Raw genomic sequence first — 24,855 nt, forward strand, 5'->3', positions numbered from 1 at the left:
TAGACATTGTATGAATCTGTTTGATTTCTTCATTATTTGTTAGAGAGTGAGATTAGTCCCGCGGTTGCAAACGCGCAAAATCTTCATTCCTTATTCGAAGAGGAGAGATAGGATGATGCATTCAGAATAGCATTGTTGTAGATAGATAAATATTTTGCATTGCTATTTAAGTTTTAGTTCTTATGTATTATTTTATTCGAACCGTTGGGAACTTGTATACGCGAATTTCGCTTGTGTTTGAGCCGTTTATCCAACTTCGGAGAAACTGTTTCTTTATGCAAATCCTCTTGTCTTTCAAGAGGCATACTTTGCTTGAGGACAAGCAAGAATCTAGTTGGGGAGAGTTGTTAGATGCCCAAAAGTGCTTATTTGAGCTATCATATGTGGGCATCTTTCACTCTTTTGCCTTGCTCAAATTGCCAAAATCACATTTATTTTACATGGAATGCATTACATTGATAAACAAGCTTGGTGCCTTTGATGTGTGTGTTATTGTGCAGGAAAGGCATGAATTAATTGATAAGGAAGACACAACAAAATTGGCAAAGGAACCAAAGCAAAGGAGCATTTCATCTGCCAGCTCGCTAGGCGAGGATGTGGCGAAGCAAAACCTTCGCTAGGCGAGCTCCTGGCGAAAGGCTCCAGTAAATTGGTTAATTAATTCGCTAGGCGAACTGAAGGCGAAGTGGCAGCGAATTCAGTCTGTTTTGGTGAAAAGAGCAGCCAGCACTAGCTCGCTAGGCGAGGCTCTAGCGAGTCCCCAGCGAGCATTCCAGTAGCAAAACCTCTCAACCTCGCTGGGGCTAAGGTTGAAGCGAGTTCTTCGCTAGGCGAAGGTCTGTTCGCTAGGCGAACATGACAGTTCCACAGGCCCAGTTTTCTCTGGGCGCAGGGGCATTTTGTGCCCATTTTTGGCCTTCGCTAGGCGAGCCATTCTGCTCGCCTAGCGAACGTGACAGTTCTGCACTTGTCTATAAGTAGCAGGTGCCACCACTTTTAGACCACTTTTAGACCACTTTTTTACCAACTTTTCCATTTTTTGTACTTTCTCTTAGATATTTTACAGCATTGCTTTGTGGGGGATTTTATGCCCTAATTTCATTTCTCTTCATCTAGCAACCATCTTCCACAAAAAGAAGGTGGATTCCCATCCAACTTCGATCATTCGACTTGGATGTTGATCAACCCTCTTTTCTTACTTGCCGACCAAGCTACCATGAAAATGAGTAGCTAAGTCTCCATTTGTCAAGGTTAGATGTAGGTGATTTCCAAGCTTTGTGTGTAAATGTAAGGATCCTCATATGTAAACTCTTTAACGGTAAATATATGATGAAAACTTTGTTTCTATATAAAACTCTTTGTGTTGGTATTTGATCGAGAGATGTTTACCGATTCTTGACCTAGGTTTTCATCCAAACTTGTTTGTTAGCTAGAGATAGTAACGAATGATTTTGTTCACCATAAGGTTGAACCAAAACGTTGTCTTTTTGATAGATTGTGTTCGAGAGAAACAATGGATCAAAATGACAAAACTCACAATGGGTGTTCGAGAGAAACGCATTGAGAGGACTTTGTGAAATTATTTATCATCTAAAGGAGTTTATAATATTGTTGACCGTGCAAAAACATGCAAAGCAAATGTAATCATTGAAACCTAACTTTGACAATATTTCTCATATTAATCAAAACGTAACTTTTACCGCAATTAATTACTTTGTATACAAGATAACTTGATTAAAACCAAAAACCCTAGTGTTACTTTAAGTTAAGATTAATTCAACCATTGAACGGCAGTGATATCTTACAATCTCTGTGGATACGATAACAAAAACCCGACACCTAAAAACTGTCCTATTCAACAACGCGTTAGGACTAGGGGTGGGAATAGGGAAGCACCACCACCACGTGAGACGTCTAGACGAGTAGTTAGACCTCCCCCGTGCGGATCGTACCAGGGACCGCATAATATGTGATAAATCCCAAATTAATAATGCATTTTAATTAAACTTTATAATATTTGTCTTGTGTATTATTTTAATATAAATATATTATGTTTATTAATATAGATTAATATATATATATATATATATATATATATATATATATATATATATATATATATATATATATATATATATATATATATATATATATAACTTGTGTATTTTACAAATATATACATAATATTATTTATTTACATGTATATAAAATAATATATTTTAATAATTTATAAATAATATTATTTAGTTATAAATTAAATTAATATATATATATATATATATATATATATATATATATATATATAAATTAATATAAATATCTTGTAAATTAATATAAATATAAATTAATAAATTTAAAATAAGTTAAAAAAGATTTAATAAAATTAAAATAATAATTAAAAACATATTAAAAAAATTAAAAAAAAAGCAAAAAAAAAAGCAAAAAAAAATTTTAAAAAAAAGAAAATAGGAGTAGGCGCCACTCCTAGTGGCGACTTGCCCTCCAATTAAGGGTAAGCGCCATCTAGGGTGGCGCCCATGTGTATCTTAGGGCACAAATGTGTCCATTTTTGAATTTTTTTTGAAATAAAGGTTTTTTTTGTAATTTTTTTTAAAAAAATATTTATTTAAAAAAAATGTTCTCTATAGAGTGCATTTGGATAGGATATTTAAAAATTAATTTTAGTGAAATTAGAAGTTCACATAATTCAAACGCTATAACTTATTCCCTTTCCACTTAAGATTCTTAGGAGGTGGCGGGTGAGTCTTATTCTATGTCATCTGTTTATTACTATCTTATAGTTCGTGTATTTCGTCTGAGCGTCAGATTAGTCATGTGGCGGTAATGCTCTGGAATATTTGGAGTAGTTAGTCCCTTTTAAAGTTATTGTGTTTTTCTAGTAGTTCCTTTAGGATCGTATCCCTACTAGAGAGAATCTACTCAAGAGGAGAGTTTTACTGGACGTTCTCTTGTCCTTTCTGTTTGGCTCACCCGGAATCGTCCTCCCATCTCTGTCACATGTGACATAGGATCTATCTTTAGGTGGTTAAGGTGGTCTGTAGATTTACCTAGTGATATTTTGACTCTCATTCAGATGTTCTATCCTATTAGAGGGTTGTTTAGAGCTAAGGGAGTTTATTAATGATTTCACATGTTGTGGTCCGGTCGATTTAGAAATTTCGTAATGATAAAGTTTTCTCTGGTTCTTCAGTGACAGTGGAAAATATGGAAGACATGAGTATCATCATGACTTGAAAACTATATCTTGGTAGGTATGTTGGTAACTCTTATACTTTCTCAACTTGATGCGAGAACCCTATCATGCATCTGAGCGAATAGGGGTTTGAGGGACTATGACCTCCCTTGGACGTGCTCTTGTTGTGTTCTTCTGAGACTGGCGTTGCTTATGTGAGTTCTGCCGTAGAAAGATCTAGCTTTTCCATGTGTTTGATCCCCTTTTTAGTTTTGGTGTTCTTTACTTTTGAATTTGTATATGGGGTTTTGGTGTTTAAGTGGGGATCAACTTACTCCAAAAGTATGTTTTTTTAACTGACTCAAAATCAAAACATTTAAATTGAATTTAATCTAATAGTTAATTAAGTAAAAATGCTTATTAACCATTAAATTAGATTCAATTTAAACGTTATGATTTAGAGTAAGTTAAAAAAACTTACTCTTGAAATAAGTTGATCTCCATTATATCTGCCTTTAAAAAAACGTTATAACTCAGTTTATTTCTTATACATATATACCTTTATATTTTGTAATAGCCTAAGCTTGTTTGACATCAATTGACTTCAGACCTTTAAGGTAGAGCATGATATGTCCATGGAGGGAGCTCAAAGAAGCATGATCAAACTTACTGTTAAGGGAGGAAGATGAGTTTTTTTTATTATCGTGGATCCGATAAATTGATTTGAGTATTCAGTTCAATTTATGTGAAGCTACCATTAGTTGCGAAGAGGATGATGTTACTATATGTGGCGATGATAGTGAGAAGGTGACAACGAAGGACCCTGAGAAAGAGCAATATGGTAATTCATAAATCAAAAATCTTACAAGTCTCCAAAAAATGTTGAAAGATGTTAAATTAACTCATCAAGAATTAAGTAGTGGAAATCGCAAAATCATTGCGCCCTTTGGGGTAGTAGTACACCATACACGGTATCATTGCGTCACTTTGTTTACCATTCGGCACTATGCGATATCATTGCTTCCTATAGAAGACATGTCATCACTACAACAAAGAGTATATTTCGTAACAAACTTTTACCTCAACCAATTAATTTTACCGAGGTAAATCTATTCGATTATGCACCTTTCTTTCATTTTAATTTTAAGTCACTTTTTCCCCTCGTTCATTATTACCAAGTGTTCGGAAATATGGTGTCTTCCTTTTAATTTATTTTTAAATTAAAATTAAATTACTTTTCCCCTCAGTCATCTTACACAATTTTGAGGAAATGTCCTTCAAGAAAACACTTAGAGTCCCAGCAGCAACAATTTTTATTTTATTTTCATTTTATGCAACTTTTTCCCTCGGTCAGTTTTATCAACCGTGAGAACACATGAATTAGAAACAAAAAAATAAAATGAGAAAAAGTTGAAAAAGGAAACACCACAATTTGTTGTTTCCTTTCCATATTTTTACGATTTGCTATTTTCTTTTTGTGTTGCAATATCTTGTTAACTTTTTACAATCCTGAAAGCTTAGGCTTCAAAGATTAATGTTAAAGTTCAAGCATACCATTTACTTGATAAAGTGAAACTTGACATTAATCTTCAAACCAAAAATTTCAAGATACTTTTTTAGCATCCTCAAAGTCAAATCTTCAAAGTCGGTGATACAACAAAAACAATAATACAACAAGAAATCATCCTTTCTAGTTTGATTTGTGGAAGAAATTAGGTTTTCGAGTTTGGATTAGGGGAGAAGTAGAGTTTGGTTAATGGAGGATAAAGTTTGGAGGAGAAATGAGTTAGATTTAAGGCAAAGTTGAATGGCGTTGAGCTTTTATAGGAAAATATGACTATCCTTTTTCCATGGTTGGGAAAACTTACCAAGTGAAAACTTATTCCATTTTTTTATATATTTTAAATTAAAAAAAATTACATTTTCCCACACTGTTGGTAAAACAGACAAAGGTGGAAAATTATTCTTTTTTATTTTAAATTAAAATAGATAATCTTTCCCTACATCTGTTAAAACAGACCTGTGTGAAAAGTTTCACTCCTTTTTTATTGTAAATTAACAAATTACATAAACAAGATGTATCTTATTCCCCTTCATAACATAAAACCCCCTAGCGAAACCCCATCTCCATAAACGTACAAAGCACAATTTCTTCACTAATCTCTATTATATTTTCTCCGACATGTTTGAAACAAGGAAATGAAACATGAAACTCACAAGAAGAAAACATAAAACTAATTTCTTTGAGTTATTCATCACATTTCATGTAACACCTTGTATAATATACATTAAAAAAATACATTATACACACTATTAATTGCTACTGATACAACACAAGTGTCTAACGACATCATTATATGTACATGTCCAAAAAGAATAATACAACTATGGAAAATGATATACAAGAGCTCCTAATCAAAACTAAGATCTGTTTACAATATCCATAGACGCGCATAGGCCATAGCAGAAGATCATGATGACAAAAACCTTCGAAACATCAAAAAACAAGCTTATCCTTACTTTTAACCTACAAGTTACCACCTAAAAAATAATAAAAGTGGGGTGAGATGATAATCTCAGTGAGTTCCCCTATCTTAGGTGTTCACCCGGCTCTAAAGAGATTTCTTATCGATTTGTATCTTAAGCCATTCAACTCCGTCATACTTGTGCACACTTACACAATAGAACAAGGACTTAAGCATCTAAGGAAATTTATGCTTCGTATGGAAAACACACAACATGGTTCACATAACTTAATGAATCGCTATTTGGGAATGCATAACAAATTATCTTTCCTCGACTTATGTAGGACTATGGACACGGGTCAGGATCTCTGCTTTCTCGGATAATTTGTCCTCGGCCGATCCGAATCCAAGGACTATGGACATGGGTCATGATTTTCGACACAACAATGATAGTCTCCTCGACTGATCTGAATCCACAGATTTTGGTCACGGATCACAGACTTTCCCATATCATGGAATATTTCTTTTCCCAGCCATCAGAGTCCACAACTTTTATTGAATAAATAATCATTCGTCTTCCCGATTACTAACTTATATGAGTGTCAAACTCTGGATACACACAAATAAGGATTATTCCTAAATACACGATTGATTCATTAATCACCACATGATCATTTTAATCAAACATCATGTAATCATTTCACAATCACCATGGATTAATGTCATAAATACCATGTGATTCTATCATAATCACAATACTACAACATGTTCCCATACAAGCTAGATGAATCACAAGTTATGATATCGTGCATCATCCATGCCTTCGGCATTCTCGTAGATTTGACGACTAACCTCTAACGATTACTTATTCACGGATGCACACTGATGCACCTCTTATATCCGAGTATCGCAATCTAAGTTATTTACCATAACCTAAGTTCTTTTTACTAATTTCACTCACCTAGCTATAACTCTAGGTTTATTCTCACTCTTCATTATGGAACTTTATTTATTCATTATTCATTCAATACATACACATCATAACATTATACATGAATGACACAAAATAGATCATTAACAATAGGACTTTTGAACCACTACAAGAAATTTGACATGTGCCAACGACAAAAATCAATTGGTAAAGGTCAAAAAACCGTTGGTAAAGGTTAAAAAAAACATATACCAACGAACGTTTGCTTCTGTCAACTATAGTTTCTTATACCAACAGAAATTTTCCGTCCCAATATCTTATACCAACGACAATTTTCAGGTGTTGGACAAAACTTCTGAGCTAGAGCAATGGCTAATTATTCTGTTAAATAACTTTATTCACCATTTATTTCCGTAGCAATGACTAATTATACTATTTAATAACCTTATACACCACTTATTTCCGTTGGTATAGGACGAAACTAGTTGTTGATATATGTGTCTTTTTTTTACAAATATTTCTTTTCTATAATTAACATTTTATAATAATCGAATTTGGCAATACTTTCTATATGCACCACACAAAATTTAAAGCAACATAATTTTTTTTTCAATTGGCGCCATGCATGATGGTGCATTCTTATAGTGAAAGTCAGAAAGCGTAGGTAAAAGTCTATTTAGCGTAAGTACAGGCTAAATAACTTATTCCTACAGAATCGTAGGTGTTAGATACCCAAAAGTGCTAATTTGAGCTATCAAATATGGGTATCTTTCACTCCATTTCCTTGCTAAAATGTTCAAAACCACCCTTGTTTTAGATGAAATGCAATTCAATGATAAACGATCTTGGTACCTTTGATTTGTGTGTTATTGTGCAGGAAGTAGGCATGAAATAATAGAAAGTGAAGACACAAGAAATTTGGCAAAGGGATCAAATCAAACAAGCATTCATCATCTTGCTCGCTAGGCGAGGGCTGTGGCGAAGCACTCGCTAGGCGAGCGTCCAGCGAGAGTCCAGCGAAATGCTCAAGTAATTTACAGTGGCAAACATGACCAAACTCGCTAGGCGAGCTGCTAGCGAGGTGGGTAGCGAACACTTCCAGACTTGGTGAAAAGCGCAGCCAGTACTCACTCGCTAGGCGAGGCTCTAGCGAGTTCCCAGCGAGCATTCCAGTAGCAAAACCTCTCAACCTCGCTGGGGCGAAGGTTGAAGCGTGTCCTTCGCTAGGCGAAGGTTTTGTTCGCTAGGCGAACATGACAGTCTGAGATAGGCTGTTTCTCTGGGCGCAGGTGCCTCAGGTGCCTCAATTAGGGGCTCGCTAGGCGAGCCAGTCTGCTCGCCTAGCGAGCATGACAGCCCAGAAACAACACTATAAGTAGCAAGTGCCACTTTTGAGAGCCATACTTCATCTTTCCACACTTTTGTACTTTTTCTAGATATTTTACAGCTTTTGCTCTAGAGATCTTTTTGACCTAGATTTCATTTCTCTTCATCTCTTAACCATCTTTTACAAAAAGAAGGTGGATTCCCATCCAATCTTGATTATTCGACTTGGATGTTGATCAACCTTCTTCCGAAACTTGCCGACCAAGCTACCATGAAAATGAGTAGCTAAGTCCTCCATTTGTCAAGGTTAGATGTAGATGATCATTAGCTTTGTGTGTAAATGTAAGGATCTTCGTATTGTAAACTCTTTAATGGTGAATCTATGATGAAAACTTTGTTCTTATTCAAAACTCTTTGTGTTGGTTTATGATCGAGAGATGTTTACCAACTCTTAACCTAGGTTTTCATCCAATCTTGTTTGTTAGCTAGAGATAGTAATGAATGATTTTGTTCACCATAAGGTTGAACCAAAAAGTTGTCATTTTGATAGATTGTGTTAGAGATAAACAATGGATCAAAATGGGAAAACTCACAATGTGTGTTCGAGAGAAACACATTGGGAGGACTTTGTGAAATAATTTATCATCTAAAGGAGTTTATAAGATTGTTGACCGAACAAATACATGCAAAGTGATCGTTGAACCCTAACTTTGGCAATATTTCTCAAATATTCAAACCATAACTTTTACCGCATTTTATTACATTTTTATGCAAGATAACGTGACAACAACCAAAACCCTATTGTTACCTAAAGCTAGAATTAATACAACCATCGAACGGCGGTGATATCTTACAATCCCTGTGGATACGATAACAAAAACCCGACACTTAAAATTACAATCAACAAAATGGCGCCGTTGCCGGGGTTTTCACCGTTGATGAAGAGCTAGCTCTTGAGGAATGCTTAAAGGAACTTGATAGTTTAGACGACCTACAACCGTGGGAAGTAGAGGAAGAAGACTTGAAGAAGGAGGTTATTGACGAAAAAGCGCCTATTGAATTGAAAATACTACCCTCTACTTTGAAGTATGTATTCCTAGATGAGACCGAGGCAAAGCCGGTCATCATAAGCAACCTTTTGACAAATGAAGAAGAAGCCCGTCTGATCACCGTGCTAAAAACAAATCAAGAAGCCATGGGTTGGACTCTTTCCGATCTAAAAGGAATTAGTCCCTCCTATTGCATGCACAAGATTTTGATGGAAGAGGATTTTAAGCCGGTAGCTCAACCACAACGCCGCTTAAATCCTACAATGAAGGAGGTTGTTCGAAAGGAAGTTGTAAAGCTGTTGGATGCGGGGATGATTTACCCGATCTCGGATAGTCCGTGGGTTAGTCCTGTGCACGTTGTTCCGAAGAAGGGTGGAATTACCGTAATCCGAAATGACAAGGATGAATTGATCCCTACTAAAGTTGCAACGGGGTGGAGAATGTGTATTGATTATAGGCGGTTGAATACCGCAACTCGAAAGGACCATTTTCCACTCCCATTCATGGATCAAATGCTCGAAAGACTCTCGGGGCAACAGTACTATTGTTTCTTGGACGGCTACTCCGGGTATAACCAAATTGCGGTTGACCCGGCCGATCATGAGAAGACGGCTTTCACGTGTCCGTTTGGAGTGTTCGCATACCGAAAAATGCCCTTTGGGCTGTGCAATGCACCGGCGACTTTCCAACGATGTGTGCAAGCCATTTTTGCCGATCTGATAGAGAAAACAATGGAAGTCTTCATGGATGACTTCTCGGTATTTGGTGGGTCTTTTAGTCTATGCTTGGCAAACTTGAAAACGGTGTTGGAAAGATGTGTGAAGACCAATCTGGTGCTTAATTGGGAGAAGTGTCACTTCATGGTGACCGAGGGGATCGTGCTTGGCCACAAAGTCTCTTCAAGGGGGCTTGAAGTGGATAGAGCTAAGGTTGAAGTGATAGAAAAGTTACCTCCTCCGGTGAATGTGAAGGGCATCCGAAGCTTTTTGGGGCATGCCGGGTTCTATCGGCGCTTTATCAAGGACTTCTCAAAGGTGGCTAAGCCTTTGAGCAATTTGCTAGCTAAGGACCAGGTATTTCTCTTAACCGATGATTGTTTGCAAGCTTTCGAAACTTTAAAAGAAAAATTGGTTACCGCTCCAATAATAGTCGCTCCCAATTGGAATGAAAATTTTGAACTAATGTGTGATGCGAGCGACTACGCAGTTGGAGAGGTACTTGGCCAAAGAAAAGATAAAAATTTTCATGCGATACATTATGCAAGTAAGGTTCTTAACGAGGCCCAAATAAACTATGCCACCACGGAGAAAGAACTACTTGCAATAGTGCACGCGCTTGAAAAGTTTAGATCTTATCTTATAGGGTCTAAAGTCGTAGTGTATACCGACCACGCGGCGATTAAATATCTGCTCACCAAACCGGATTCGAAGCAAAGGCTCATCCGTTGGATCCTCTTGTTACAAGAATTTGATGTGGAAATTAAAGACAAGAAGGGATCGGAAAATTTGGTGGCGGATCATTTATCCCGCTTGGTGAATGTGGAGGTTACCGCATCGGAGAAGGAAATCCGGGAAGAATTTCCTGATGAAAAACTGTTTAAAGTTCAAGTTAGGCCATGGTTTGCAGACTTTGCGAACCACAAGGCTAGTGGTTTTGTGCCTCCCGACCTAACTTCGAACCAAAAAAGGAAGTTTCTTTCGGATGCCAAGTATTATGTTTGGGATGACCCGTACTTGTTTAAGTTGGGTAGTGATAACCTATTAAGAAGATGCGTTACTGGCGATGAGGCGCAGAACATCATTTGGCATTGTCACAACTCGCCTTACGGCGGACACTATAATGGGGTGAGAACGGCCACTAAAATCCTCCAATCGGGATTTTATTGGCCCACTATTTTCAAAGACGCACATACCCATGCGCAAAGTTGTGATAGTTGCCAGAGAAGCGGAGGGATTGGTAAGAGAGATGAGATGCCTCTCCAAAATATCCAAGAAGTCGAAGTATTTGATTGTTGGGGCATCGATTTTGTAGGACCATTCCCGCCCTCTTATGGGAACGAGTATATGCTTGTCGTAGTTGATTACGTTTCTAAGTGGGTTGAGGCGATTGCCTCACCTCGGGCGGATGCGAAAACGGTGATAAATTTTTTGAAGAAAAACATATTTTCCCGTTTCGGAACCCCCCGAGTGTTGATAAGTGACGGAGGGTCACACTTTTGTAATGCGCCGTTGGAAAGCATTTTAAAACATTACGGTGTATCACATAGGGTGACAACTCCGTATCACCCGCAGGCTAATGGGCAAGCCGAGGTCTCTAATCGAGAGATTAAGAGAATTCTCGAAAAAACTGTGTCAAATTAGAAAAAAGAGTGGTCCCAAAAATTAGATGAAGCGTTATGGGCATACCGTACCGCCTTTAAAGCTCCAATTGGCCTAACTCCCTTTCAATTGGTGTTTGGTAAAACTTGCCATTTTCCGGTTGAATTGGAGCACAAAGCCTTGTGGGCCCTGAAATTTTTAAATTTTGAAAATGATTTGGCCGGTGAAAAAAGGAAGGTGCAACTACTTGAGTTGGAAGAGATGCGCAATGTCGCATATCACTCAAGTTGGTTGTACAAAGACAAGGTTAAAAAGTACCATGACAAGAAGCTCCGAAAGAAAGAATTTGTGCCGGGACAGTTGGTCCTCTTGTTCAATTCCAGGTTGAAGTTATTCCCTGGAAAGTTGAAATCAAAATGGTCCGGGCCATTTCGGGTCAAAGAGGTGAAGGAGTACGGGGCTATTGTCATTGAGGACATGGACAAGAAGGATAGTTGGACCGTGAATGGCCAACGTTTGAAAGTTTATCTCGGCGGTCATGTGGATCGCGAGAGCTGTGCTATTCCGTTGGATGCTCCTCTGTGAGCATCACACCGTCGAGCTTAGCCGACGTTAAACAAGCGCTTGTTGGGAGGCACCCCAACATTGTAAGTATTTACTGTTTTCCTGTTCTGTTGTATTGGGTTTCCACTTGTTAAAACCATGCTGAATGTACCTGGATTGCTGCCTTTGGAAAAGGCAATTGCTGTCATGCTCGCTTGATGCTCGCTAGGCGAGGCAGTAGCGAGCTGATTCGCTAGCTGCTCGCTAGGCAAAGCAGCAGCGAGCGCTGCTTGACAACACTTATTTAAAATCTCAGCAGGCCACTCATTTTGGCCCAAACACAACTTTTCTGTTTTTGCAACTCTGCTGAGGCAATTTAACCGAACACTCACCTCACTCTCTCATTTTTCATCTCTCTCACAAACAACTCACTCAAACCCTAATTGGAAGATTGCAAACCTTACTCCACTTCACATTTCAATCAATCCGTGTAACTAAGGTTTTGCAATTGGGAATGGATGGCGGCAACCCAGCGTGCCATGATAGATATGCACGATTATATGCAGCGGTTACAGCTGCAGGGAAGTGGTGCTCATGCATTGATGACGTGTGAGCAGTTTCTGCTTAACGCCAACTGGCCTGTGGACAGGCCTGTGTATGGTGAGGGGGCGAGCGCTGGTGCGTCTTCTGGTGGTGCAGCTGATGATGATGATGATGAGGCTACCGGTTCTGAAGCCGGTAGCGAGGAGGATTCTGAGCCCTTGGAGGGTTAAGTTATTGTATTTTTCAGTTTTTATGTTTATTTCTATTGTATTTTCGGATTCTGTATTTTGACTTTGGTTTTGTACTTTTGGGGTATTTTGTCCCCCATGAACAATTTTATATTTTGAAGTATTATTATTATTTATGTTTTGAATTTTGTTTGTTTAATAAATTTTTTGGTTGGTTGAGTGGCAAACCTTCTAGATTGGTTGCTCCTCAAAGAAGTACCCAATGAAGGTGCATCCGAGCTTGGATGACAATGATAAGAATAAACAAGTGAATGAGGCTAAGGTACATGGTTACCTCCGGCTAGAATTTTAGAATGCATTAAGAACTTTACTCTTTTTGGTAAATTGAATATTGTCTTTTTGCAACATAATTGAATGAATGTTTCATCTAGAACTTAAGACCACAAATTGTGAGGAAACCTCCATTGTACACTTAAATGCTGGATTCTAATAAGTTTTGTTGATTCATTTGATTCATGCTTTGTCTTTTATTATTGTGAATATGTGGAAGCAATTAGAAATGATCGAGGCACTTGTTTTCTATTGAGCACAACTACATCCAAAAACAACTTACCTGTGAGCAGAGAGAGTATTCGTTAACCCCTTTGAGCTTAAACAGTTGAATCTCAGCTTGAAATAAAGCGAGATTTCAAAAATCTTTTTTTTTACAACCCGGAAAATCTTGATTATTGTTCTTTTGCCATAAAAAGTTAAGAGCATTCACTTAGGGTGAGTAAGAAATAAGTTGGGGAGAATCGGTAAGTACCACAACTCTTGAAAAAAGAAAAATCGAGCAAGCATTGAAAATAAAAATATAGAAAAGAAACATCTGTTTTGTAAATATGATGTGAAAGAAAAGAACAAAAATAGAAAGAATGAAAATGAATGCTTGCTTGGAAGAAAAATAGTGAAAAAGAAAAATTGAGTTGTGAAATAAGAGTTGTGAAGGTTTCAAATAAGAAACAAATGGAACGAAGTCGAGATGTGTGAATAAGGTACAGTGAATGTCTCTTTTGCATCGGCAATTTCGTTTTCAATGGCCTTAGAAATGACCCTTGTTTGTTAACCTAACCAAGCTTCAACCGAAAAGCCCTTAGTGATCTTCGTGCTTCCACATTACCATTTATAATTGTTAGACATTGTATGAATCAAATTGATTTCTTCATTATTTGTTAGAGAGTGAGATTATTCCCGCGGTTGCAAACGCGTAAATTCTTCATTCCTTATTCGAAGAGGAGAGATAGGGTGATTCATTCAGAATAATATTGTTGTAGATAGATAAATATTTCGCATTGCTATTAAGTTTTAGTTCTTGTGTATTATTTTATTCGAACCGTTGGAAACTTGTATATGCTGATTCACTTGTGTTTGAGCCGTTTTATCCAACTTCGGAGAAACCTTTTTCTTAAAGCAAATCCTCTTGTCCTTCAAGAGGCATACTTTGCTTGAGGACAAGCAAGAATCTAGTTGGGGAGAGTTGTTAGATACCCAAAAGTGCTAATTTGAGCTATCAAATATGGGTATCTTTCACTCCATTTCCTTGCTAAAATATTCAAAACCACCCTTGTTTTAGATGAAATGCAATTCAATGATAAACGATCTTGGTACCTTTGATTTGTGTGTTATTGTGCAGGAAGTAGGCATGAAATAATAGAAAGTGAAGACACAAGAAATTTGGCAAAGGGATCAAATCAAACAAGCATTCATCAGCTTGCTCGCTAGGCGAGGGCTGTGGCGAAGCACTCGCTAGGCGAGCGTCCAGCGAGAGTCCAGCGAAATGCTCCAGTAATTTACAGTGGCAAACATGACCAAACTCGCTAGGTGACCTGCTAGCGAGGTGGGTAGCGAACACTTCCAGACTTGGTGAAAAACGCAGCCAGCACTCACTTGCTAGGCGAGGCTCTAGCGAGTTCCCAGCGAGCATTCCAGTAGCAAAACCTCTCAACCTCGCTGGGGCGAAGGTTGAAGCGTGTCCTTCGCTAGGCGAAGGTTTTGTTCGCTAGGCGAACATGACAGTCTGAGATAGGCTGTTTCTCTGGGCGCAGGTGCCTCAGGTGCCTCAATTAGGGGCTCGCTAGGCGAGCCAGTCTGCTCGCCTAGCGAGCATGACAGCCCAGAAACAACACTATAAGTAGCAAGTGCCACTTTTGAGAGCCATACTTCATCTTTCCACACTTTTGTACTTTTTCTAGATATTTTACAGCTTTTGCTCTAGAGATCTTTTTGACCTAGATTTCATTTCTCTTCATCTCTTAACCATCTTTTACAAAAAGAAGGTGGATTCCCATCCAATCTTGATTATTCGACTTGGATGTTGATCAACCTTCTTCCGAAACTTGCCGACCAAGCTACCATGAAAATGAGTAGCTAAGTCCTCCATTTGTCAAGGTTAGATGTAGATGATCATTAGCTTTGTGTGTAAATGTAAGGATCTTCGTATTGTAAACTCTTTAATGGTGAATCTATGATGAAAACTTTGTTCTTATTCAAAACTCTTTGTGTTGGTTTATGATCGAGAGATGTTTACCAACTCTTAACCTAGGTTTTCATCCAATCTTGTTTGTTAGCTAGAGATAGTAATGAATGATTTTGTTCACCATAAGGTTGAACCAAAAAGTTGTCATTTTGATAGATTGTGTTAGAGATAAACAATGGATCAAAATGGGAAAACTCACAATGTGTGTTCGAGAGAAACACATTGGGAGGACTTTGTGAAATAATTTATCATCTAAAGGAGTTTATAAGATTGTTGACCGAACAAATACATGCAAAGTGATCGTTGAACCCTAACTTTGGCAATATTTCTCAAATATTCAAACCATAACTTTTACCGCATTTTATTACATTTTTATGCAAGATAACGTGACAACAACCAAAACCCTATTGTTACCTAAAGCTAGAATTAATACAACCATCGAACGGCGGTGATATCTTACAATCCCTGTGGATACGATAACAAAAACCCGACACTTAAAATTACAATCAACAGTAGGTACAACAAATTATATGTCACAAAAAGTGGCGTATAAGTATTTCAGAGCTATATCTACGGTAAATTGACTTTTACCTACGCATATAACTGTCACTATAAGCTTAACCATCATTTGTACCTAAATAAATGCATGCGTCAGACTTTTGCATATGATTTTTGACTCACTATAAACATGCACCATCATGTATGTCGCCTATGTACTGTTTGAATTTTTTTAATTTGAAATATGGTTACTTTAGCATTTCTTTTTGAAAATATTGTTATTTTGGAATTTAAAAAAAAAACTCCAATCATATCAAAATAACAAAATAATGTCAATTCTATAATCACAACCACTAAAATAGATGCTACGACAATAAAAAATACAAAAATTTATTTAAGATAAAAACAATTCCTAATCTTCCTCTCTTCCATCTTAATCTATGCTTTCTCTAATCTTCCTTTGTTCCATCTTCATCTATGCTTTCTATACACGATAAACTCAACAGTAAATAGTAGCATGACAATGATAATAGGATCGTGAGAAATAGCCCGGTTGAATGAGCATAGACTTCTTATATTGAACTACAACGACTTCCTCTGCTCTGATCCAGCTATCGTAATTGGACTTCACTTGTTTGATCTTTTCTCAACAACTATCGTAATTGGACTTCACTTGTTTGATCTTTTCTCAACAACTCTGACAAAATTAATACATAAGAGCGTCACATGTTAGGATATAGATATCATAGAATTAGAATTAGTTAGGAAGTTAGTTATTTGTTTAGTTAGGATTATTTTGTATAAACAGGGAGTTAGTTATCTCATTGAACTATGAACAATAAGATATAATGTCAAAATTGCGGCGAATAACAAGTGGAGGCTTCATTTAAAAATACTAGAACACAACACAATCAAGAGGGAATTTCTTTCATACGAATGCTTCTTTCTTCAATTCAATCTGCTTCGTGGCTGTTTCGGAGAAGCTGTTAACGAAACTCAGTCAAAACCATTTTCCATATTGATATAGGTTCCTTAACAAAGTGGAAAATGAATTATAAATAATTATAGCAAATATTCAAACACGCACACGTTTTTACAACCGCGTTATTCCATCAAATCTCCATTCTATATATATACGCATTACTCTTTGGTTCTTTAACCTCACAATTCACACTTTCAATTTACATTTTTCACTACAACTCGTTTTCTTCCTTTAATCTCTCTAACATCAATTCCTGTATTCATTTCCTCTTCCTAAAACAATGGCAGATATTAAGCAACCACAATTGAACGGAGCATACTACGGTCCCGCCATTCCACCACCAGCACAACCCCGTCCGCACCACCACCGAAGCAGAAGCTGTTGTTGCTGTCTCTTCAGTTTCTTCTGGAAGCTCCTTGTCACGCTGATCATTCTTGCCGGTCTCGCAGTCCTTATCTTCTATCTCGTTGTTCAGCCCCGCCCCTTCAAGTTCTATGTCACAGAAGCCAACCTAACTAAATTCGACTACACAAACAACACGCTACACTACAACATGGTTCTCAATTTCACAGCACGTAACCCAAACAAAAAACTCAGCATCTATTACGACAAAGTTGAGGCTCTAGCGTTCTACGAAGGCTCCAGGCTTACTAATAATGTTGATGTCATCACACACATGAACTCGTTTCGCCAATATAAGAAGAGCACTGACCCGATGAGCGTTGTTTTCTCAGGACAAAAACTGATGGTGCTCGACAACGATCAAGTCTCAGAGTTGAACAAAGATAAGAGTGCTGAGGTTTATGATATCTATGTGAAACTCTACTTCAGGATTAGATTCAGACTTGGAGATTTGATATCTGGTGATTACAAGCCCAAGGTGAAATGTGATCTCAACGTCCCTTTGAATTCTAACAAGATCGCTGCAACGTTTGTGCCCACCAAGTGCAGTGTTGATTTCTACTGATGTGCGCTTCGCATTGGTTTCTTGGCACACAAGTAATATTCCGGATTTTATTTGTTTATGTTTTCTTCTTCTTTTTTCTGTGTCATATTTGTTATTTATTTTTTCATTCTTTGGGTGTACATTATTGTCATATCTTTCGATCAAATAAACAATTATTTTCTTTAGTTCTCTACATTAACCTGTTTGTTATTATTAGTTTAATTAATATTCCACCATATTCCTTAAAAAAGGCAAACTCTTTTTAAAAGAAGTTCACTCATGGATGCCATATTTTAGACAAATAAAGATGATTTTACATTACAATTTGTTATGTATTTTGTCTTAATGATGGAGTCGTGAGTTGAAAGTGTTCAAAGTAGAAAAGAGATCATGATTCTACCACAGATGCTCCGAGTATATTGATGTCTGAAATGTAGCTAAATACATTATTTTGGTCAAGAGTAGGGCTGTTTATTCATCTAAAAAGTAAAACTTAACTGAACCTAGCCATTATAAAAATTCATATGAATTGAAACAAAACATTTCAATTTATCCAAATCAATATGAACAAAACTTTTGGTTCGGTACAACGGTTCTGAATTTAGAATCATTACTGAACTGTAAATAAACAGTTTTACCAAACTCAACTGTTTGTTATTTTAAACTGAACTATTATATTTAAAAAATAAAACAATTTAGACTATTTTTTTATAGAACATTTTTTTTAAATAATCAATTTTAAAAAAAAAATAAAAAAATAACCCTAATTTCAAAAAAATTATAAAAATGGGCACTTTTGTGCCCTAACTAACACATGGGCGCCACCCTAGATGGCGCCTACCCTTAAGTGGAGGGCAAGTCGCCACTAGGAGTGGTGCCTACACCTTATTTTAATTTTATTTTTTCCTTTTTTTTTAAATTTTTTTTTAATATGTTTTTAATTATTTTTTTTTATTTTTTTAAATCTTTTTTAACTTATTTTAAATTTATTAATTTATATTTCTTATAAATTATATTAATTTATATTAATACATATATATAAATAATATTATTTACAAGATATATATATATATATATATATATATATATATATATATATTAATTTATATATATATTAATTTAATTTATAACTAAATAATATTATTTATAAATTATTAAAATATATTAATTTATATACATGTAAATAAATAATATTATGTATATATTTCTAAAATACACAAGATATATATATATATATAAATATATATTAATTTATATATATTAATTTATATTAATAAACACAATATATTTATATTAAAATAATACACAAGACAAATATTATAAAGTTTAATTAAAATGCATTATTAATTTGGGATTTTTTACATATTATGCGGTCCCTGGTACGATCCGCACGGGGGAGGTCTAACTACTCGTCTAGACGGCTCACGTGGTGGTGGTGTTTCCCTATTCCCACCCCTAGTCCTAACGCGTCCCCTTGCCCTTTGCCGTTGTGGTTGGGTCGAAGTCCCTTCAATGTTGTAGGAAAGGCAGGTGCCCTGTGCGCCCTCAAAGATTTGTCTCGGTGGGACAAACTGACTCCTGTTGGGTGCGCCCTCGAAATGTGGCCTTTGGTAGTTGAGGGTTGAATCGGGTTGGCTAAAGAACAATGTCTGTTGTGGTGTGTAGTAGTCTTGTTGGTAATCCTCTTGTATACCTGTGTCGGGGCTAAGTGGGGGACTGAAAGAGCCCGGGACATCGTCGTGATGGAAGTGTTGGGATTGGTGTTGGTGGGGGGATTGAGTTTGTGGTAGGTGTTGGGACTGTTGATGGTGGTGGGAATGTTGAGGTTAGTGTTGGTAATCTTCATGATATTGGGGTTGAGTTTGTGGTATGTAGTGTTGATTTGGTTGGGGTGGACATGTGTTATGGTGGTTGTTGTTGGTAATACGGTGGTGGTGGTGGTTGTTGTTGGTAATACGGTGGTGGTGGTTGTTGTTGGTAATATGGTGGTGGTTGTTGTTGTTGGTAATATTGTGGTGGTGGTTGTTGTTGGGAATATTGTGGTGGTTGTTGTTGTTGGAAATATGGTTGTTGCATTCGGGGATCGTCCAAATAGAACGGGTCAGACACAATCATTTCTGGATTTGTATTTTCTCTATACCAATCCACATATTCCCTTGTCGGCTTCATTTCGTTGGGCGCCACCGGAAATTGTAGAACATAGTGGGCACGCTCTTTCCACATTTTACGGAACTCCTTTGCAAATGCCTTCCAATTTTGGGCATACCACTGGTGGCTGACTTTTTTAAGATGCCAAGGTTCCAAAGACATTGGGGGGCCTGGGATTTCTTGATGCATTCCGAATTGCAGTTTGACACGGTCACTTTGGTGCATCTCCACAGTGGTGAACCGCATGATAGCCGTTTTTGCTGTCCAAACAGCTGCATCTTCGGGGTTGGGTTGATGTTCCAATCCCAAATATGGTCTCCAAATAAACTCCAAATATGGTCTCCATAATACCTCTTGTTGAAGCTGACCTGTCACTCAAGGTCAAAACTATTATCTCCCATTGTGTTGCTGTTTTCAAATATACACCGTCGTACAAAAAGGCTTGGTTAGCGAAAACCAAGGCAATTGAACTGGTATACGGTAATTGGGAGGAATCATACAAACAACTTCCGCGCTACCTGGTTGCACTACATTTGTATTCACCTGGGACGGTTTCTATAATGGAGACCTTGCCGGCACAATCTCCTGACAGAACTCGTCTAGAAGGTAATGGAATATTCCATAGACTTTTCTGGGCATTCCGTCCCTGCATCATCGGTTTCACATTCTGCAAGCCGCTTATTCAAGTCGATGGAACTTGGCTGTATGGGAAATACAAAGGATCGTTACTGATGGCGGTCACACAAGATGGAAATTCTAATATTTTCCCAATAGCCTTTGCATTGATAGAATGAGAAACGGTTGCTGCTTGGAGTTTCTTTTTTAAGAATCTCCGAACGCGCATGACTCCACAAGCTGGCATCTGTGTGATTTCTGACAGGCACGCTTCTATAGGCAGTGCATACAATAATCCAGCAAATGGTTGGCACCTTTTGAGGCTCTTTATGGTAGAAGGTGTAGAACTCCTTTGTGTTGGTACGAATCGGGAGAGAGTGTTGTGGTTGGACCTGAGTTGATTCAAGAGACTACGGATAAGATTAAGATGATTCGAGAGAAGATGAAGACTTCTCAGAGTCGTCAAAAGAGTTATCATGATAAGAGGAGGAAAGCTCTTGAGTTTGAGAAAGATTACCATGTGTTTCTTTGAGTTACGCCAATAACGGGTGTTGGTAGAGTTTTAAAGTCACGTAAGTTGACGCCGCATTTCATTGGTCCTTATCAGATTTTCGAGAGGGTAGGTGAAGTGGCATATCGGATTGCATTACCACCGTCGCTTTCTAATCTTCATGATGTGTTCCATGTGTCTCAATTAAGGAAGTACATTGCGGATCCATCGCATGTTGTTCCATTAGATGATGTTCAAGTAAGGGATAATTTGACGGTAGATACATCACCTATGCGAATTGAAGATCGAGAAGTGAAGAAGCTTCGTGGTAAGGAGATTGCTTTGGTGAAAGTGATATCGGGCGGAGTCGCCAATGGCAATATTACTTGGGAACTCGAGGATAAGATGAAGGAATCATATCCGGAGTTGTTCGTTTGAGGTATTTTCGAGGCCGAAAATCTTTTAAGTCGGGGAGAGTTGTAACAACCCAATTTTTAGTAATTATTTCTTATATTATTATTATTATATTTTATTTTATTTATTTGGAGTGTTAATTAATTAATTGGTTGTTAGGTAGCATAATAATCGATTATATTAATTAATTTGGTGTGTTAATTAATTATTTAGTTGATATGAGATATAATGAATAATGGAATTAATTAACTTGGTGTGTATATTGAGTTGGTTTGACTTATTTGAATTAAATAGAGATATTTAAATATTAGGTCTTATTGGGCCTAATAATTGAATTAGAGGTATCACTCTTTAAGCACAAATATAATACTATATATAAGAGGTAGGAAAGTGAGAATTAGGATTCATTAGCTCATTGAAGCCAATAGAGAAAGAAAGAGGAAAAGTAAGGAGAAGAGGGGAAGAACAAGAGAGAAGCTAGGGTTTCCAGAAAATTGAAGAGGTAAGGGGAGAATCCTTATTATTATGGGTTAGTATGATTGGGTCAATGGGTAGATGTATGTTTAGGTTAAAATCCCTAATTTTGTATGGTTGTTTGAAATTGTTAGGTTGATGAGTATTCTTGATTTGTGGTGATTGATTGTGTTAAAAATGTAAATTAACCTTATATTATTAGAGTATTGTATGATTTATAATTTTCTGAACGTTTGGCTTTTTACGGAATTGAAATCGGAGGTCCGAAAGTCCTCCAACGATGAAAAACGCAGAAAATTCTGCATGCTGTTTTTGTGTTAACCGGTTACCCACCGAGCGTTAACCGGTTACTTGCTTGAATTTCTGCATTCTGTTTTATGTTAACCGGTTACCCACCGAGCGTTAACCGGTTACTTGCTTAAAAATCTGTGATTCTGTTTTTGTGTTTATCGGTTACCTACCGAGCGTTAACCGGTTACTTGCTTGAAAATCTGCATAGGAAATTAATTCTGTTTTATGTTAACCGGTTACCCACCGAGCGTTAACCGGTTACTTGCTGTGAAAAATGAAAAATTGAGATTTTAAATGTTGTATTCGTTTTGGAATGAAATCTAAGTGTGCGTATTTGATAATTAGCATATATTTGTGAATGATATATTGTTATGAATGCGTATGTGTGCTATTGGTGGATTAATTCATAGAGTTGAATTATGATTATATGTGGAATGATTAAGATGGTAGGGATGATCTTAATTGCATATTATGTGAATGGTGTATTTGTTATGAATGTGTATATGTACCATTGGTGGATAATTCATAGTGTTGAATTATGGTGATATGTAGAATGATTAAGATGGTAGAGATGATCTTAATTGCATATGTATTGGTATTTGTACATTCATTCATGGCATGGTCGGCTTCATAGTGGAAGCGGTGAAACTGTGGGTTCACATGGTATTAGACGTTGATCCTTGAATGGAAATAGGTGTAGCATACGTTGATCCTTAATTGGAAATAGGCGTAGTAGTAGACGGTGATCCTTAATTGGAAATAGACGTAGCACACGTTGATCCTTAATTGGAAATAGGTGTGGTAGTGGCTTTGATCTTGTCCGGATCGGAAGCGTGGCTTGGATTCTAGATATTGAATCGGAAAGCGGTGAAACGTTGGGTTCACATTGAGGTACCGCATGCATAGAGTCACATGTCTTGCATTGACTCACATTAGAGTTATGTGATGATTGAGTGTGTGCATTGTTGTGATTGTGATGTGTGTATGAGATATAGTAATTGAATTTGGTGATGTTTGAGTACATAACTTGGCAAAATATGTGATTATGTGATAATTGTAGTTATGTGTATTTTTGGGAATATAGTATTGGATTTTAATATTGTACTCCTTGAGTTTTGATGGATGTTTGAGACATGTGAAATAAATGTTGATTAATATTATTTACATGGTTATACGAAGTGTGATGAATTCCTTTAATTGTTGATTTAATCATTATGCCTTGTTATACTTCTTCATAATGATTTGAATGCTTACCCTTTTTGTTTGAATGTTACCTTTACATGAGTATCGTGCAGATACTCCGGAGTAGTATTGCTGAAGTAAGTGGACAGTAGCTCACTCGAGATTAGCCGGAGAGTTTCCGTATTTTAGTTTGAAGACTAGGTAATGAGTCAATGCTCTGGTCATGTAACACTGGGTAGCTTAATAGTATTGAACTCGTATCCTATTTGGATAAGTATTCTGTTATTACTTGTGAACATGCTTATGTGCAATTGTTGTTGAGAGGCCATAGTGCCATATATTCTGATTATGGTTTTCGTTTATTTTGAAGAGATTATTGAGAGATGATCATGGTATGGGACATGGATCATTTGATGAAATGCATGAGTATTCATTATTTTCCGCTGCGAACGCATATTCTGGAATATTCATGATAATTGAAATGTGTTATTTTTAATGACCAGGTGTATTGTGTATGGATGACGAATGATGTATGTTTTTGAAAGTTGTTAGTTTTTGAAAACGTCGATGTGACGCCCTTTTGTTTATATGCTTGCTTATTTACTCTGATTATATGTTAAGTATTTTGGGATAGAAAAAGGGGTGTTACATTAGTGGTATCAGAGCTTGGTTGACCAGTTGGTCAATAGTCGTTAATGTTTTCCAATCCTGTTGTATTTGATTCGTGTATCTGACACGATCGATACTGTTTGTCTGGTTGTTTGGGCTGTTTAGAATGATGGTTGCAGGCAGGAATGATGATGCCATTGCTGAGGCGCTGAGGATGTTGGCTGAATCCATTGGTCAAATCCCTCAAGTGAATGCTGGTAACCGAAATGGAGATGATGATGAGTTCCGTGCTTTGGGGAGATTCCAGCGGAACAATCCTCCTGTCTTTGAGGGTGAGCATGAACCTGATAAAGCTCAAGCTTGGCTAAAGGCAATTGAGAAGATCTTCAGAGTCATGAACTGTACTGATGCTCAGAAAGTGCAGTTTGGTACTCATATGCTTGAGAAGGAAGCTGAAGATTGGTTGAATAACACTCTTCAGAGGTTTGAAGAAGACAACATTGAGGTTACTTAGGCTCTTTTCTGTGATGTCTTCTTGGAGAACTATTTTCCAGAAGATTGTCGTGGGAAGAAAGAGGTGGAGTTCCTTGAATTGAAGTAAGGGAATGGTACTGTTGCTGAATATGCTGCTAGATTTCAGGAGCTTATCAAGTATTGTCCTCATTACAACACTGCTAATGCTGAGAGATCTAAATGCTTGAAGTTCGTGAATAGATTGAGACATGATATCGAGAAGGCCATTGGGTACCAACAGATTACTCGCTTTGTGGAATTGGTTAACAAGAGTCGGATTTATGATGAGGATAGTAGGGCGAGTTCTATTTTCTACAAGAGTTTGAAGGGGAAAAACCAAGATCGTGGGAAACCGTATGATGACAAAAGGAGACAATCTGGTTTTGGCAAGAAGCCAAGTGGGGGAGGATCTTCTACTCCACTTAAGTGTTTCAATTGTGGCGTTGAAGGTCATCGTGCTGTTGATTGTAGTAAGGATTCTGTGACGTGTTTCAAGTGTGGCAAGAGTGGTCACAGAGCAAACAATTGTGGAGTTGGTTCGAGCGTGACTTCTTTCAATTGTGGTGAGAAAGGTCACATTAGTACCAAATGTGATAAGCCAAAGAAGGAGCAAGCGAAGGGA

General features: G+C 37.1%; 1 protein-coding gene across 1 annotated transcript; it reads left to right on the plus strand.

Annotated features, from left to right (window-relative positions):
- Positions 1-16,720: 16,720 nt before the first annotated feature.
- On the plus strand, positions 16,721-17,690 carry LOC127125580 (NDR1/HIN1-like protein 10). Its single transcript, XM_051054357.1, has one exon. It carries the CDS (start codon positions 16,832-16,834, stop codon positions 17,516-17,518), a length of 687 nt encoding a protein of 228 aa, XP_050910314.1. The 5' UTR covers positions 16,721-16,831; the 3' UTR covers positions 17,519-17,690.
- Positions 17,691-24,855: the final 7,165 nt, after the last annotated feature.

The sequence above is a fragment of the Lathyrus oleraceus genome, chromosome 3, assembly GCF_024323335.1.
Source record: "Lathyrus oleraceus cultivar Zhongwan6 chromosome 3, CAAS_Psat_ZW6_1.0, whole genome shotgun sequence".
NCBI lineage: Eukaryota > Viridiplantae > Streptophyta > Magnoliopsida > Fabales > Fabaceae > Lathyrus > Lathyrus oleraceus.